Source organism: Centropristis striata, chromosome 10, assembly GCF_030273125.1.
Source record: "Centropristis striata isolate RG_2023a ecotype Rhode Island chromosome 10, C.striata_1.0, whole genome shotgun sequence".
Taxonomy (NCBI): Eukaryota; Metazoa; Chordata; class Actinopteri; order Perciformes; family Serranidae; genus Centropristis; species Centropristis striata.
The window spans coordinates 31684338-31698713 of NC_081526.1; the positions used below are offsets into that span (position 1 = coordinate 31684338).

The following is a 14376-nucleotide window of genomic DNA, read 5'->3' on the forward strand; positions in this document are numbered from 1 at the left end:
GGTGTCATTCAACTCCTGTGCAACATGGAAAATATTCATCCTAATATGTGTCAACATTAAAGAGATTAAAGCTACAGAGAGACACTAATAATGTATCCCCAGCTGCAGACTCCTGTGTCCACACATTGGCCTTGGCAGATTCAGCACACTGTGCACGCATGCAGACGGAGTCACATTTGAACAAAAAGCTTACTTTTGTTGGTTATTTGTTTCTGGAGTAATTAAGTGACATTGCCAAAATCAGAAAATATACAATTTTCACAGCCTTCCATGAGCAACCACCACAACACGATGGTTTGGGTTTCTTAAAGTAAGACAAATACAGATTTCCAACCAGACATATTTCCACCACCAGGATCACGAAACTCAGATCAAACTGCCAAATCAGGCAGCGCTGAATAAAAATTGAATCAAGATTCAGTTACTGTGTTGCTATTTTCAGCCTCACTGTTAAGCTGTAGTTTTACAAAGTTTGCAACCAGACCGCCTTGTTTTTTTAATGCTTAAAAACCAACCAAGCACCGCCCTAACTTTCATTTCTGCTTAGCTACACGTCATGTTAGGTTGCTCTGATTGCTTGTAGGTCTATCTGGAGGCTTTTAGGTATGTGCCATACAAAATTGAAAATGAACTGAGGTGTTCCAGATGAAAACACATTTTTGAATTAGTTTGTCAATACCACGCTACGTCATCCCTCCAACTCTCAATCACCTCAGCTCACTAAAACAAACATACTCTCACTACACTCGTACAAAATACTGATGCTTAGTCAGTGATCCTACACTTCAAAACATGAGGCACTAGGTATCCCGTTAGTGGTAGTTTTGGCTTCTGGGATGGCGTAGTGGCTTTTCAAAATAATCTTCACAAAGTGTAGTTAGGTTTAGGCACCAAAACTACTTAGTTAAGGTTTGGAAAAAGACCAGGATTTGGGTTAAAAGAGAAAAGAAAATGATATATCTACTTATGAAAGTTAATTTACAGGTTTACTTATATAAAATAAGTAAAATATAAAATATAAGGACTGACTTTTGGTTTCAAACAGAACACAAACATCAACATCGTGGGTCAAAGTCCAGGTTTTGCCCTAAACGGACCATTGCGCTCTTTATAGTACCTTAGTTGCTTTAAGCATCAAACAATGACACAGATGCGGCTTCACTGGAGTTAGTTGAAAGTATGGTGTGTCTCATACAGACATACAGACATGAGAGAGGGGTAATGGTGCATCTGAAGCCAAGGGGCACTGAGCAAGAGTTGAAAAGTTGAGAGTGAGAACACTTTTCAATGCAGAGTGCATGACGTGTACCTATGAGCTAATGGAAGCTTTTTATAGAAATGCTGAATGTTTCTATCTGATACTTCCCCTGCAGATAAACAACCAATATGATTCCAACAAAAACATTACATCTTAAAACTCATTTTGATCTGTTTTGTCTGGTATATCACTATGAGCCGATTGCCCGTGAGCTGTCCTATCTTCTGCTGCCAGCGAGCAAATAAGATGGCAGAGAGATTTCTCGGTTGTCGGTTTTGGAAATGAGTCTCCTCTCAAACTGCCCTGAGTTCTGAGGCTGTCGTGCTGTAGCTGCAAAAGAAAAAGCTAACTTAACCATCTTGTCAAGTAAGTGGAGAGATGACTAAGGAGACAGTATTTTCTCTCTAAATATAGAGCGGAGGAAGAATCGCACAGCGTACAGGACCCACAGATTAACCTGTGGCTCATGTTCCTCCGAGTGCATTAGTCATCTCCACAGTTGTGTCAAGCTCAAGAGGACAGACATTTTCTCACACAGGAATACATACCTTCACCATATTGTAATTTAGTCAGCCTTTTATCTGGAAGTAGGATAGGAGGGATCAACACACAAAACTCATTTTCCAGGAGCAAAGTATTTAGGGTGAGCATTTGTTTTCTAGGTATGATGGATCACACGAGGAGATTCTGTGCATTGAATATATTTTTTACTGGATTTTGTACTGTTAAGTTTGCAGCATCTGTATTCTTGTCTTTGATTCAGTACAACCACTCACACCCAGAAAACACAGTTAACTAGCAATCTAAGCTAGCGTCTTTTATTTTATAACCTGCTGCTGATGACTTAACACGGACTTTTGAACTCACTCTAAAGCTGTAATCAGACAAAAGCACAAGTTGTCCCCAGGCAATTCTGTCATATTGCATTTACAACTCCCATTTAGCTGTGTGGCATCGTTATTCAGGTCTTTTCCTAGTGACAGTGCTTATACTAGAGGTGTGAATCAGCAGAGGCCCCATGATATGTTTTTATCCCGATCCTTGAGTCACGATACGATCTTATTGGGATCTTAAGCATTTTGCGATATGGTGAGTATTGTGTTACAATATATTGCGATTTAACTGTTTCACTGCATTTTCTGTCCACAAAATTAAATTAAATCAAGAATTTTTTTTCAAATAAGATAAAATTCTCAGTCTATTCATCTCAATCTTCAGTCAAACCCACAGACTGACCAACAAAGTATTCAGTCAAACTGAACAGAACCGATATCAAACATGAATGGACGACAACAACTGCAGCATTTTATTAAACATTCTTCAGCTTTGAGCTTCACTGCTCTGAATTTTTTTGAATTAAACATAAAATAAGCCTAACTTTGCAGCATTATTTTGACAACTTCCTTACATTATGCATGGTGCCAATAGATTCCTTTGATCTTCTAGTTTCTTATGATACCAGTATCTCCAGTATATTCCTTAAATTGAGGCTGCGACAGTGAAAATGCTGATGGCCCGTCGTCCTTCGGAACGCTAAATATCGATACTTGGCAGCCATATATAATATTGCCACACAAAATATCGCGATGCTATGCTGTATCTATTTTTCCCCCCACCTCTAGCTTATACCATGGTCTGGGTGAATGGTTTCTGTTGTCAAGCTTACAGAATGTTATTGCCTTTGAATCTTGGTTCATAACTCTAGCTTTCTTGCTAACAGCTGAGCCAAAGGGTTTTATGAGCTGCATAGACTAGAAATATCTCCCCATGTCAAGTTGTATCTAAGGTTCATCCTATTTACTGGAGTAGTGAGCAACAATTTATGTTTTTTTTGCTGCGGGGATTAGTCAAACACTCAGGTGTTAGCAGGGAAGAAGCGTTATGGCTTTTCAAAACTACTTTTTGACTGCAAAAGAAATGAAAATATTAATAGTCTTGTTTTTGTACCATTGTATGAGCAGGTTAATATCCCTCAAAGTGTAGATAATGAGGAATGAGGGACTGCTGACGCACATTCTTGTCCATTAATGCTTGACAATAGACACCTCATACATATGTATATTACTCACTGTAGTTTGTGGAGACCGTGAGAGGGAATGACAGACAACAAAAACATGATAGACAAGCAGTGTTCCAGCTAAAGGCGTCATCTCAAGCACAATGCATCCCTTTTACCTCTGAGAAGCACCACCTACAGTGATGCTGTGCTGTGAGCAAGCTGGGAATGTCAATGCAGGGCCACATGCTTTGGGCTTCAATCAAATCTGTTTTTCCATTTCAAAACAATGTCGCATACTGAGATGCACGGTGACGTACGAGGCAGTAATGATCAGGAAGCGGAACAAATGCCTGGTGAAGCTGGAAAGCCTCTTTGAGGGCTGATATAATGGACACAAAATGGGCTTTGTTGTAGCAGAAATTACATTTTTCTTGCTGTCATTATGACTCATGCAACTCATTTCCACTATTGACCATTTTATTCAATCTATACTGTCCACTGCAGCACAGGCTTCTTTTCAAATTATTTTGACAAACACAGATGAGCTGGGACCTTTCAGTGGATGACGGGAATAAGTCTGCACACTGCGTCCCAGCATTCAAGAGATTCAATGAAGAGAGATTTTGGATCAGGTCTGAGTCACACCTTAGGTCTATGGAAGGCAAATCCATTCAGTTTCAAGTCTGAAGAGGGTAAATCCAAGTAAAATCTCAAGTTGTTTTGAGGCAAAGTTCAAGTCATGTCTCAGGTCTTTGTTCCCGCTCCCTCAGATCCTCTTCCTCAATAGACCTGTCTGTCCCCTCTGCCCGTCTCACCACCCGCCTCTGGAATTCATTACCACCCCAACTCAGGAACACTGACTCACTCCCCCATTTCAAATCACAACTCAAAACACATCTGTTTAAAACTGCCTATTCCCTCTGATGACAATTACCCTGTCCAATCTATTGTATTGTATTGTTCTTAATTCTGTGTATTTTATGGTATTTTATTGCTGTTTCTTTTCTATCTTTTTTGTGCGGTGTCCTTGAGTGCCAAGAAAGGCGCCTTCCAAATAAAATATTATTATTATTATTATTTATTTATTTATTTTCAAACATGTTTTTATTAAACTTTTTCTTGCAAAGCAGAAGCGACATATCACTAATAATAGTGCACAAAAATACAGACATTTAAGCCTGGCATAGTAAAAGTGAAAGAAAAATAAATAAATAAATAATAATAAAATAATATAAAAAATAAAAAAAATAGGAACAATCAGGGAGACCAAAGGAGACAATATAATATATACTCAAGTTTGATAGCTTATCAGTCTATAACTCTGCATTTATTATTATTATTATTATTATTATTATTATTATATAGAGGGAAAGTCCAAGTAGCAATGTTCAGTTATTGCAAAAATCCTAAAGATTAAAATTTGATTAATCACCCAAAGACATGAGACAAAGGCCAAGTCAAGTCTCAAGTCTTTAGGAGCAATAGTCCACGTCATGTTTCAAGTCTTTAAAGACCAAGTTATTTCTCAGGTCTTTAGGGTCCAACTTGAAGTCATGTCTCAAGTCTACAGGGACCAAGTCCTAGTTGTGTCTTAATCTTTAGAGCATAATTTGAAGGCAGCCTGGTCACTCATATTTTTATGTTGAAACAACCTTGCATTGCACAATATAAATCATTAATATTGCTATTTTGACAGTGTACTGTAGAGTGCTGTGTATTCTCTTATCTGCATTTGGAGATTTATTTTTGTCCAACCTGCTACAACTACAAGCGTGTAGGTTACAGGGACACATCTCTGTTGTGTTATTAATTATTCATGACAGCTTGGCAGTGCTCCAAACAACACCACTACGTTCAGTAGAGTATCTTCTTAATATTTATGGGTCAGAAAGTCTCATCTCATTGCCCTCAAGTCTCAAATCAAGTCGAATCTCGAGTCCAAAGCGAGTTATATTTTTGCAATTCGAGTCAGATTCTCCAGGTCTCAAGTCTACTGCTGTAATTAACACTCATATGGACAACTAGGGGACAACAACTACTCCTGTAGTCAGTCATAAAACAACCCGACTAAGAAATAATTGAATGAGACATCATGACAAACAAGAAATACAAATTAAAACTGAAAAAAGGGACTCAACAAATATCCTGCACTGAAGGCAAAGACTGAACTCAAACAGAAAGTTTGTGTGTGTGCAAACAGAGAACAGACAGAGTGGTACATTTCATCACTCAGAGAAGATTTAATAAAGTTTGATTAATTAATACTCTGTATTATAATGCTGGTGTTGCTCCCAGAAAGAGCTGCTGCTTCTGCTGCAGTGAAATCGCTTCAAGGTGAGATTCATGCTGAGACAAAACAGACATTTTCTCATTAAAAAAACTAAAGGGCTGCACACTGGCGAGTGCAGAAAACATTAGGCAATTGGCACGACAGAGACGTGTCTGTACTTTCCAGTTATAGGTGTATCTATCTAATGGACTCCAAATAGTTCTCAGTGACAGTTTAGGCGAGCAGTTTCTGAAGTCTACTCCTTATTGCTAGCGCTAATTAAGATGGCACATGCTACACAGTTTGCTCTCACTATGGCCCGAGGCTCCGTAATAAAAGGACCACTTCAAACAGCAAGTGAGGATCTAATTAAATTTCTCCACAAATTAATGAGACACAATGTTTACTCCTCTGTGAGACGATTAGTGAAGCTACTAAAACCGTGCAGCAGCGATACTGATGTTTAGTTGCAAAGGAGCAAGAGCGCCTAAATGATATGCAAACAGTAAAAGCTAATGTTCCTCTATGAACAGAAGCTAGCTGAAGGCCTCTGTGATGTAAGCGGCTCAGATCGCCTTTCTGTATTTACCTATGTTTTGCATTCTCATTTCTCTGATGGATGCAGACTATAATTGCCAAATGGTAATGCATTTTTGTAATACTGCTCAGAGGCTCCATTTCTGTTTTGGAATATTTAAACACTCAGCATATTTGTCCTTTTGTGCTTTTAGGTTAAAATGCTAAACGTGACTTGTTTGCAAATGTTAACCACCAATATATGTCAGCTGATGGCTTGAGGGAAATTGGAGCCTCTTGGTTGTAATATGTTAAATGCTTGTTTAAGGAAAGACTGAGAATATTCAAGTATAGTGAATAAAGCTCAAATATATTTATACAAGATACAAAGTATAATGTAAAACATATGCTTGCTGATACAAAACAACAGTTTAACTTTAGCACTGTTTAATATTTATCATTATGTCAAGGTGTAGCTAGAGTAAATCCAGAAGGATTTGCTGTTTAATCTCATGATAAGAACGCCCAAACTAAATGATATTCAAAAACAACATTCAGGTTGTTGCTAATCTTGTTATGATCAGTGACCAGTGGGCATACCTATAAAAAAACATGGTTATTCTTCAAGATCAGTAGATCATAAAACCAAAATCAGAATTTTTTTTACTTTTAACTTTCTGATAGAGTTAAAACTTGCAAAATATATTGTTTCTGCAACAAAGTTGCAATGTGTGCATGGACATGCAATATAATGCTAGACATTTTTTGCTGCTTGATACAAATGGAAAACTTCCGGTCGTCCCTTCCCCTTTAAGACAGGTGGGTAACATTGATGTGATCTCTATAATTGTAATGGGAGGTGACAATGTTGTGTATAAAAGTGCATTAACCTGCAGGTGCTGCACACACAGTAACATGCACGCAGTATAGCAATTGTGAGAACGGGTTTTTGTGTTCGCTGCACAGAAGAATTAAAGCACCTCTTTAGTGCAACATTACCTAGACCAGGGATGGGCAACTGGAGGCCCGGGGGCCACATACGGCCCGCACCCTCACTTGAAGTGGCCCTCAGTACAACTACACGCATTTGAGCATGAAATCTTAAAAGCGCAGTGTAAAAATGCACAAAATTACTTCTTGCAATTAATGTTGATCTGCTGTTTTTGCATTGAAAAAAAAAAATCACAGTAAGTTATTTTTTTTTTGCTTCAAACCTTTTGTATTCCTATTTATACTGTTATACATGCATTTGAGCATGAACTATGTTAAGTTACTGCACTGTAAACATATTTAAAATTGCAGTTTCATCATATCTGGTTAAGTGCACAGTCCTATATGTGGCCCTGTGGTAGTGTCCATGAAAAATTGTGGCCCCCTCCAGCATTTAAGTTGCCCATCCCTGACCTAGGCCATTGTTTCCTCAGAGACGCCAGACTATAAAAACTAGTAACATCCTACGAGCTAGGCTAAAGTTGAAGCTAATGGAGCTAGCCTAAAATAACCAGAGGTCTCCCATCTACAGTTTAGAGCTACGAAGCAGGAAATGTAACACTTATCTACAAGAGAATTGTAGTTTGTGACATGGAGGCTCTGCATGCAACCGCATACTACTCAACTGTAAAATGTTGCATACAATATGTATCTTGGTCACAGTTTATTAAAATAAAATTGTAAGAGACCTTTATCGACAGTGTTTGTTTATGCTGTGTTCGTAATGTCTGAAATACTAATATATGCTAGTATGCCTATGAATAAGAGGTTTTAAAAAGTTCCAAATATTGGTATAAGCAATGAACTCCGCAATCGAGTATTGGTCGAGTTATTTTTATCATTTGATTTTACTGTAATTTAACCATTTATCCAGACCATGTTTGCGAGGTATGAAGTACAAACATCATGCACCATTTGTCATCATTATACAACATCAACAAAACAATGACACCCAGCAGGAACAAAGTGCAGTCTAATTTTCATTACAGCTTTCTTTATAGCTCCCATTTAAACCCAATAATACTGCTCACAGCCAACTCACTTCACTGCATAACTCTGGAAATGATGAAAATGTTAAAGGACATCCCATAACATTTTAAATGTCATTTGGAAACAGAGATCCCTATCATTAGCCTAGAACACATTTCTAACATAATATGGCCACTCCTTGGCTCCCTCAGTCCGAACATAATGTCAGCTCCCAAAAATCTGGGTGTTAGTTTAGACTGTGGCTTTAGTATCACCCCACCTCAGTTATTGCAACGCCTTGTTTATTTCTCTGAACAGCCAAGCAATGGAACCACGCCACAAAAATCCAGTACTGTAAAATCCAATACTGACCACAACAAATTGTTTGTGACACATCACACCATCATGCTTTCACTGCACAAACGTCCAGTCTGTTCTACTTGAAAATATAATGAAACATAAGTTGTGTGACAGTTTGTTGTTTTGAGTGCTCTGGGTTCTCCGTCAGCTATTCTAAATGTTGTCAGCCCATTAAATAGGCATTATCAGTTGTTATCAGCCTCTCCATGGTTAGAAGGCTGTAATCATTCAAAGGCGGGTTGCTTTTTTGTTACAGTTCACTGCAAGTTTCATTAGGCGCCTAAACTACTGTTCAGATTTAGAAAATAAAAAGTATGTGGTTGGATGAAGGAAAAACAGTTGTTTGAATGAAATACCTTACAAATGACTCAGAAATTGGCAAAATTACCTGTCTAAGTTTAGTTAAAAAATATGCTGGTCGGGACATTTACATGATATGAAAATGACACGAGCATGATATAAATATGACTTAAAAAGTGACATTTTGTTTCACAGTTTAAGTCTGTCACAGGACATGAATCCAGATCTTCTGGGTGGTAGTCCTGTACTTAAAGAGCCATCCACCACTTAAACCTTGCACGGACTTTGTTGCTCCTTATATGTCGCCACACCCACCTATATTCACGTTAATACAGCAGTGCCTTTAATGGGCTGATAACAACCTTATCAAGCAACTAGAAGGTTGAGCAAGCCCCTTCTAACCCATACCTATGAAGATGATGCCCATTTAATCAGGTAATAACGTCGGAACCGAGTGTCTTCATTCACCAGGGAGACATGCAGGATTGATACAAAAATGATCATTTTGCAAGTAAAGTATTCCTTAGAACACAACAGGTCACATACACAATGCAAAGATAGTGGGAAGACCTCAGAGAGTCAAAGGGGGTCCAAAGCTCAAATATGCCCCAAGGCCTACTAAAGGGTTAATGCAGCCCTGACCAAGACAACCACAGTGTAACCAAGCAGAGGAGGTATCCAAACTTTTTAGTGTTACACACGTTCAAAAACAAAATGTTAATGGTAGACTATACATGCTATAATCTAAAAAAAAGCTGCAACAAGTAAGGGAGAACTATAAAAAAAACTTTGACATTGTGGACAAAGTTTGACTATTTTTACAAATAAGAATTGTATTCGTAAAATGTTTCTAAAGGCAACTAAAAGTCATGCTTTCACTCAAAAAGAAGGTTCTCAGTCTTCATGCTTTGCTGCACAGTCACAAATGTTCTTTCCATACAGGGAAATGATGCATAATACCGGCTGTATGTCACTGAGAGATAAGAAAGGCAGACATTGGCATTAACGACATACAGTGAAGTTCACCATCAAACCTCTCAAGCGTCTTCAGCCACTATCTGACCTACCACTTGGAATGACCTTTCTACACTTTCCCTCTTAACTGCAAAGCTTTCATTAGTGAAGTCAGGCCAGCTTAGTGTTTGCTCTCAGGGCTGGAGGAGTAGCAGAGGAGGATTCTCTCCCACTCTGGAGCAGACCTGCCTCCTCTCAGACCTTTCTCAGCTTGTCGAGTATCTGACATCCAATCCCTACAGCCTCATTAAGGCGAGGGAAGCTACTGTTGCGACATGACAGGGCAGGAGGAGGTTCCAGGCGGTTCAGGTGTGGGTCGTGGCCGGTATGGGAACTGCTGTCGGAGTGGACTTCGGCCCTGCCTGACGCCACAACTCTCCCCACACTATAAAGGACTTAAACAGGCCTCCAACTGACAAAAAACAAACTCGGCGCACTGCGTCAGCTGATACGGAGCCGCAATCCAGTCAAAACACTGGTTAGAATATGGAACATTTATTATTAATGTGAGGGGTATATATGATTGTTAAAATAAATAGTAGCACGTTAATTATTTTTTAAGTGTTAGCCAGTTCAACTAGTCATTTTAAGGCGCAGATATATATTTTGGATATAAATTTGAGCTTTAATTTTGAAAGGCACAGCGAAAACAAAACATATAAGAGCGATAATAACACGTGCTACAGGGTAAACATTGTGCACGTTTAAAAAGGAATCAACTGAAGCAAGTACAAAGCACAAAAGTGTGAATATGTATACATTTCTGACTCAGCTCCACTTTACGCACGACTTTGGTGGCGAAAACTTCCCCATGCGCGGTCGTACAACCGCTCAAACGAACTGTAAACACCTTGAAAACACGCTGAAGTAATCTGCACATAAATGTATTTTTTTTCCAATCATCTTACCTTGTCCATGTCTTCTGCAAGACCCCAAACGGGCGACACAGGAGAGAGAAAACAGAGCGCACAAAATCCACCACTTGTTGGACTGAGTCATGTTGAACGGGGGGCTGCTCCGCGCTGAATGTAAAGTTAAGATGAGAACTTCACCAAGTTATAGGGCTGAAGTTGTGACTGTGACTGTGTGTGTGTGTGTATGTGTGTGTGCGTGTGTGTGTGGGTGCGTACTTCCGTTTGATAACGCTGTGCCAGTCTGCAGACACTATGAAATTGAAATTCCCAGTAATTTCCTGGAGGAACACATTAAGGAAATAAAGTTATTTTCCCCTTTAGTCATAGCGTTTATCTAGAAATAACGTAGAAACCGATAGCAAAATGACGTAAGTGCTTTAATAATTAAAGGATTGTATTCAATCCCATCAAATTTGATCCTGGTGTTCAGCACGAATACAAGCTCTCTCTCTCTCTCTCTCTCTCTCTCTCTCTCTCTCTCTCTATCTATCTATCTATCTATCTATCTATTTATCTATCTGTCTATCTTTATGAGAGTTTAGATAAATAACATCAAAATACAGCAGTATCAATCGACATTATACAACTACAACGTGAATATAAATACAGTATTAACATATGCATATATACAGTTTATTATTGTATGTGTGTATTTACTCAGTTACATTAATTTTATTTATATTTAAACAAATAATACACATCTTATAGAAAACCTATAGATTCAATCAGCAAGACTTAACTAAGACACACGCACGCACACACACACACACACACACACACACACACAAGAGCGAAATTATGGAATACATAATAAGGAAGGACATTTTTGTTTAAGACCTAAGACTTGGTTTTCAGTTTAAGGTTAGTTTAAGGTTAAAGTGAGGGTTAGGGTTTGGGTTTGGCATTTTGGTGTGATTGTTAATGTTAGGGTAAGGGGCTAGGGAATGCAATACACAATGAAGGGTCCTCACAAAGATATAAATAGAAGTGAGTGTGTGTCCAGGTCATTCACTGTCCCTCAGATTGTGGCTTGTTGATACATTTTGAGCGCCACGACATGTCTTGTCTTCTTCTCCTTAGTGTATTCTCTATTTTGAGAGCTCATTAAGCTCTTTGAAATCCAAATTGACAGAGCTGAACTTCTCTCAGGGTTTGACTTCATATGAGGAGGAGCACCTGTCAAACAGTGGCCAAACATCCTGTTTTCTTTTGTCTGCCGGGACTTTTTGTGTCTTCCTGTTTCGATGACCAGTCTTTGATTTTGCCAATCCGTAATCTCTTTTGAGGGCCACATAACACTGAAATCTACTCTGTTTTTTAGTTTCTTCTTTCCAGTTTTGCAAGTAGGTTTCTTAACATTGAGTTATAATTAAGTTAATTATAATATCTCTCTCTTTCTCACTGTTGGTACTTGATGAACTGTAGCAAGCCCACCCCCAGGTTGCACCCTTTTGAATCCTTCAACAACACTATAATCTGCAATTCATCTCACGGTGATGAGAAATTTTCATCGGAAGCCCATCACCCAGACTCAGCTGTCTGTTTCATTCAGGAAATCTGTACCTGGCCTTTTCTATAAAAAAAAAAAATAAAAAAACCCTTTCAGCTCCTCCAGGCATCTGCTAGTGACACATATTGTAATTGAGCTTCAAGCCGGCAAATATACGCTGAAATTATAGTCTGCCAGCCTCTTTGTAGCCCATACTTTCATAACTTGAATGAATTCATTACACTGTGTTAAATACACACGATGTACACATTGTACACTAACACACTATGTTGAGTTCGGATGGCTGCACTCGTGCCAAGGCTGGAGATTTGATACACAGCAGGGGGTTGCCCAGAATAAAGATTCTGGCTTTCACTGTCATGCAAGGCACTTTGGTGGAGTTTATCCTCATCCAGTCAGAGTTTAGAGATTGCTGTCGTCCACTCTAAAGATTGTGAAGTCGTCTGAGACAAATTTGTGATTTGACATACAATTAAAATGAACTTGACTGGTTTTAAGATTAAATAAAAGGCAATGGCACATGTTAAAGCCGCAGTACACTGGGTTACTTCACTTGCTGGAGACTCCACATGGCAACAAGCTCTAGGAATTGTGACAATTTAAACCTGAATATTTAAATATCACAGTGTCTGGGTGCAGAGATAAACTGCACACAGCTTGTATCATAGCAAGGAGTAATTGCCAAAGACAACCAGCAGAGACTCCAGTTAGTTACCGGTGTTGCACTTGAAATAGTCCAGCACACCATCCTCCCAGGAAAATGTTGAATTTAGTATTTATACAGATTAAACAACCAGGATATAACATGGGAAGTAGTTTGCTTAAAGCTGCTTTTATACTTCAAGAGAGCGCCATCAAGTGGACTAAGAAAATAAGTGAAAATGGTTCATGAAGCTTCATTTGCACATCACTAAGTTTAGGCAACAAAACTACATGGTTAGGGCTTAGGCAGTGGTGGAATGTAACTAAATACATAAACTCAAGAATTGTACTTAAGTACAAATTTAAGGTACCTGTACTTTACAGGTACACAGAGTGTACTCTGTACCGTTACAGAGTGTTACCATTTTACGTAACTTTATATATCTACTCCACTATATTTAATGGCAAATATTGTAGTTTTTACTTAATTTAAAGTGATAACACATTTCTTTTTTAATTAAAACACATAACACTATATTAAGTAGTTAGCATGACCCCTATGTTTACAACATTAAACGGCTGCTAACATACACAAGTAAGTGTTAAGTAATCTAATATTTGGAATATATAAAACAATCTGGGTGGGTTCATTCTGCATAAGGTGTACTTTTACTTTTGATACTTTAAGTACGTTTTGATGCTGATACTTTTGTACTTTTACTTTGTACGAAACTAATTACTAAGTTTTGAATGCAGATTTTTAGTTGTAGTGGAGTCATTTCACAGTGTGGTATTAGTACTTTTACTGAAGTAAGGGATCTGAATACTTCTTCCACCACTGGGTTTAGGAAACTACATATGGCAGGGTTAGGAAAAAAAAGCCTAACTACGGGGGGACGGGGAGTTACAATAGTTATGTAAGTGAAGTAAAACCTAGAACTTACGCATGGGAGTTGAATGACGTACACAAGCTAAAATAATAACATTGGCTTTTGGTTTGAGGAAGAACAAGAACACAAGTCACCTGGGTCAAAGTTCTGTGTTTGTTTGACTCTCGGTAACCTCACCTCCTCCTCCACCTTGGCTTCCATCCTGATTACTACAACCACTAGAGGACCACACCTAATTATAAACTTTGGTCCCCTCTAACCAGGAAGGAGCTTACTGAAAGGGTGCTCCAAAGCACAAAACCAATCATCGTGTCTATGAAAATAATAATGAGTATACAGATTTCAGCTCAGGGATTTAATGTTAATGATTTATTTGTATATGCACTGTAATAAATTATTCTGCAGTCATTTCATTTTACTTAATATATTTGATAAAATGTATTAAATATAAATGCGTCCTTGATTTTGAGGCAGTTGTTTAAGTAACTTTGATATAAAAATGTTTGAGATAGAATCTACTTATTTTGATCACATTAAATATAATCTTTATGTGTATGGAATTCTAAATCAAGAGAACTTTGAATGAATCCAACACAATAGAATTAGTCAGTTTTTAATTGACAGGTACTTCCTGTTAAGTTGTTATTAACTGAACTTGTAACGTAGTTAGATTTAATTAATAATATTGGGTGCAATCTGTTGCCTCAATTTTATTGAGTAGTATTGTTTATCGTTTCTTACAGTG

At 38.2% G+C, this 14376-nt stretch overlaps 1 protein-coding gene across 1 annotated transcript in view; it reads right to left on the reverse strand.

Moving 5' to 3' along the window:
- Positions 1 to 10770, reverse strand: part of tfpia (tissue factor pathway inhibitor a) — a 61519-nt gene extending 50749 nt beyond the window's left edge. The window contains exon 1 of the mRNA XM_059343146.1: positions 10584 to 10770. Coding sequence (XP_059199129.1) covers positions 10584 to 10674 — 91 coding nt within the window. The 5' untranslated portion in view covers positions 10675 to 10770. The remainder of the gene's footprint in view (positions 1 to 10583) is intronic.
- Between the last annotated feature and the right edge of the window lie 3606 nt (positions 10771 to 14376).